At 34.2% G+C, this 4,210-nt stretch overlaps 1 protein-coding gene across 1 annotated transcript in view; it reads right to left on the bottom strand.

The window, feature by feature from the left end:
• The window catches only part of LOC107038866 (ABC transporter G family member 22), a 22,957-nt gene that overhangs the window by 10,426 nt on the left and 8,321 nt on the right, over positions 1 to 4,210 (bottom strand). The window contains exons 3-5 of the mRNA XM_015258178.2: positions 2,577 to 2,682; positions 1,670 to 1,770; positions 779 to 1,034 (exon numbers count right to left, since the gene is read on the bottom strand). Coding sequence (XP_015113664.1) covers positions 779 to 1,034; positions 1,670 to 1,770; positions 2,577 to 2,682 — 463 coding nt within the window. The remainder of the gene's footprint in view (positions 1 to 778; positions 1,035 to 1,669; positions 1,771 to 2,576; positions 2,683 to 4,210) is intronic.

Genomic DNA, 4,210 nt, shown 5'->3' with positions numbered 1-4,210 from the left:
GATAACAATACCCTCTTGATTCTATCAGAATATGATGGGGGTCGCACAATTCGTTGTTGAGTTACAGCACATTGTTTATGCGATTTGAAAGAGAAAATCGGTTTTTTCATGATTACTGAAAGAATCATCAGTAATAGCAATTAAATCAGGGCTTGAAAAGTATATTTCAATGGCTTCTTAATCAAGTTGAAAAATGGTGAGAACAGCATCATTGCTTATCAAGTTACACAATACCGTCATGAGCTTTTTATATAAAAATCTCTATCTCTATTAAACTCAGGTACCAGTCTATTATGTTGAATACTTATTCATATTGATTCATGCTCCCGAATAACTTCTGACAGAACCTGGGTTAAACTCTGGCTAAATCCTGAATAAACCCTGATTAAATCCCGGCTATACACTGATTAAACCTTGATTGAACCTCGATTAAACCCGGACTGAAAACAAATTCGAGTCTTGAGAGGGTCTGAATGTAGAATTATTTGACAGAACGAAATAATACGCAAAATTTTGATGACATTTCAATTGACGATAGTACTATGACATGAAAAAATAGAAGAAGAGAATAGTGAAATAAGAATTAAAAAAAGAGAAACCATTCGGAAGCAAATTGCTAATTTATTAGCAACAATAACTATGCTCAATTATAAAACAATGCTATCGCTCACTTGTCTTGAAATAATAAGGTTCTCTAATACGACTCAGTGTCAAAGCTTTTCTAATTCCTAAACTATTAATTATAAAAAAAATTAATGTCAAAACATTAAATACTTACGAATGAAGTCAGCAGGATTGTAATGTGGTAGTAAAGTCAGTCCAATCGTAGCAAAAAATCTGCCAATATTAGCCGTGGAGCCGTAATACGCCACTTGTCCACGACTGAGTAATAGTAGTTTACTGAAACTGTGAAACATTCGGGAGCTCGGCTGATGCACGGTAACCACGATACTCTTTCCCTCTTGTTCCGCGTACTTTTTCAACCGGGATATGAGTGCCTGGGCTGAGTGAGAGTCCAAACCACTCGTTGGTTCCTGAGTCATCAATCACACAATCCATTAATTACGAATCTCTACTGCAATAGCGAAGTGATAACCCCAGAGGTGAATCAACTGAACTTCTGAATGAGCTTTTAATAAATATCTGAATCTAGGAGGAATTTTACTGAAGACGTCTCGTGAAAATTTCGATGACTCATTTCAATTCTGAGATATTTACGACAAACTAGTGAAGAAGTAAAATTTATTTTATTTTGTTACTAATTCGTTACGGAATTCATTAAGAAAAAATCGCTCTCTATTTTTATTTAAATCTTTTTCAAGTGAAAGTTTCACTGAAATTTCAAGGAAAATTGCTTCATTAAAATTATTATTATTATCATTGCAAATTCTCAATTTAATGAAAAAATCGATAAAAACTGTAGATTGAAAATTAAAGTAAATTAGGGAATTTTCACGAATTGCACTGAATTTTGAAATTTAAAGATTCTTCCCCCTAAATTCAATTGAATGTTATTCTCCGCAAAAAAAGGAGAATTTTTCTTGAACATAAAAATTAATTTTTACAATTAAAATATTATCCCAGTTTCATTTCCAATAAAAAAATTAATGCATCGATTCATTAATTATGAAGTTGAAAACACGGAGTTAATCTGAATTATTGAACGTACATCGAGGAGCATTAAAGATGGATTCGTGAGTAATTCACAGGCTATACTGGTTCGCTTCTTCTCACCTCCAGAAAGTCCACGTTTTGTGTAGTCTCCAATTACTATTGGGAAACAATAAAAAAAATATAAATATTACCGTCATTTATTTCTTTTATAATCAATTTTCATTTTCATTTTCATTTTATACAGATCCAATAGGATCAAAATCAAATAGAGATAAAATCTAATTAATGAAATGAATAAAGTCAATAGTCCAAAATAATACTCATGACAGAAAGCACTATTTATATTGGTTATATATTAATAATCCCCAGATTACCTCATCCATTTAAATGAGTTAACAATAACCATCCTCGAATTTTTTGTGAACTGAGAGGATAGCCATGTGCGTAAGTCTCAGACTGGGAACCTGAGGGTCGTGGGTTCAAACCCAACCACCGGCGATTTTTTGCATTTCCTCAAATTTACATTCATGTTAAATATCAACAAAAAATAAGATATTAAATGATTTTTTCTCACTAGCAAAATTTTTTTGCTATGCACTGAGTGTCTAATGAGGAAGACAACGTGCGGCGATTTTTCGCATTTCCGCAAATTTATATTCATGTTAAATATCAACAAAAAATAAGATATTAAATAATTTTTTCTCACTAGCAAAATTTTTTGCTATGCACTGAGTGTCTAATGAGGAAGACAACGTGCGGCGATTTTTCGCATTTCCTCAAATTTACATTCATGTTAAATATCAACAAAAAATAAGATATCAAATAACTTATTCTCACTACTAAAATTTTTCGCTATTCACTCATTGTTGAGTGCCTTGCGGGGAAGACCCATTGAGTGGGTAAATCTCACTGCTCTTTCATAAACGTTCGACATTTGGGACACGTAAGAGCGATATACTCACTCGTATCTTGACAGCCGGTGAGGTCGAGAACCTCGATGATATGATCCACGCACTGCATCTTCTGAGCGTGCGAAAGTGTATCCGGAAGCCTCAGACGTGCCTGGTACTAAAATTAAAACGTGTATCGTTAGCACGTTACATCTTACGTGTAAAATTTTAAACACCGTGTCGTAAAGGGTTAACCTACTTGGGGATAACTGGTGGAAATATCGGGGAGAAAAATTCACATCAAAGACTTTATTCATTAACATTGTTACAAAATCGATCCCTTGGATGCACTCCAACATATTGACGTTCTTTTATCTTTTTAGACTTCATCCAATTGTTTTTGAAAATATTATAAAGTTGATTTAAAGTAAATAAATATTGATTCAAATTAAAAATAATAATTCATCTTTTTACTGCAGAACTTTACGAGATTGAGGAATTATATTCAGAATTAAAAAAATTGCTACATTTTTTTTTCATATTTTTTCGAAATGTTGTAAAATAACTTCATCAGTTGACATATCGACAAATACACCATTCATCCATGCATTCACATGAACAAAATAGGTTTTTAAAAATGAACAAGAACAAATAAACCTAAAAATGAAATGTAAAAAATTGAAAATTTCCAGTCGATATAAAAAATGGAAGTTTACAATGGACATAAAAAAAAAAATTATGACGAATTAAGTTTCAATTCGGAAGTAAAAAATAAAAATACAAGGTGAATTCCAGCGCAAGGTCACAGCGAGATTTACCGGTACGGAGTTGTCCCAATTTTTTTCGTTTTAACACGTAAACATTTTATTTATTTTTTTTGCGGCTCTTACTATGAAATACAACGCCGGTTTTAAACGGGACATCACGTAGAAGACACACGGCATAACGGCACCTACCTTTTCGCCTCCCGTATACCCCACGAAGACGAAGAGGGAGATGGGAAACAAGAAGAGTAGATCACAGGAGAGAATCCCTCCCGTGTCCCACCTATCCCTTTTCTTCATTGTCTCACACTTTGTCTCTTTTTCTTTCTCCCCCCATGGACTTTTTGCTTCGTCCCGCTCTCGATCTTTCTCTCTCTCGTGCACATGATGGAGGGATTATACGGGGCCGCACGATGACTATCGCGGTGTAACTGTTGTTTCTTTAGCTACGGTGTGGTAGGCAACGAAAGGGCAAGTGAATATCAGCGAAGAATCTATTTTAATTCTTCTAGGAATAATTTTTTTTCTGGGCTGCAATCTATTTCCACTGTAAGGGGGGAGATTGGGCTGGGACGATTTCCGAGTATTGGATACAATAATTCAAAATAAATTGGCGATTTTTAATTAAATAAAATGATGAAGTTTTTCTGGGGCAAATATAATAATTCAGTTGAAAAAATTTAAGCTTGGGAATTTTTATTGGCAGTGTCTATTCGCACGCTTCACGGTAAATTTCTTATTCACATCTTGTCTGACATCTCTGTTATGAACTTTGATTTTGAACTCTAGTTTCAGAGTTGAAAACCAGAGTTGTGCCAACATTGTCCAGTGGGGTCTAGGAGTCCCCCTGGTTCAAAACCATCTTTAGAGGCCCTAGCACGCCATTTCTCGACCCGCTCTTTCATTTGAGCCCAAAAAAACATTCATATCTTGTCTGACATC

This window comes from Diachasma alloeum, unplaced genomic scaffold, assembly GCF_001412515.2.
Source record: "Diachasma alloeum isolate Michigan unplaced genomic scaffold, Dall2.0 Dall_scaffold_00289, whole genome shotgun sequence".
NCBI classification, from domain to species: Eukaryota; Metazoa; Arthropoda; class Insecta; order Hymenoptera; family Braconidae; genus Diachasma; species Diachasma alloeum.
The sequence above is the reverse complement of the archived record's forward strand: the minus strand, read 5'-3'. Positions and strand labels throughout refer to the sequence as shown.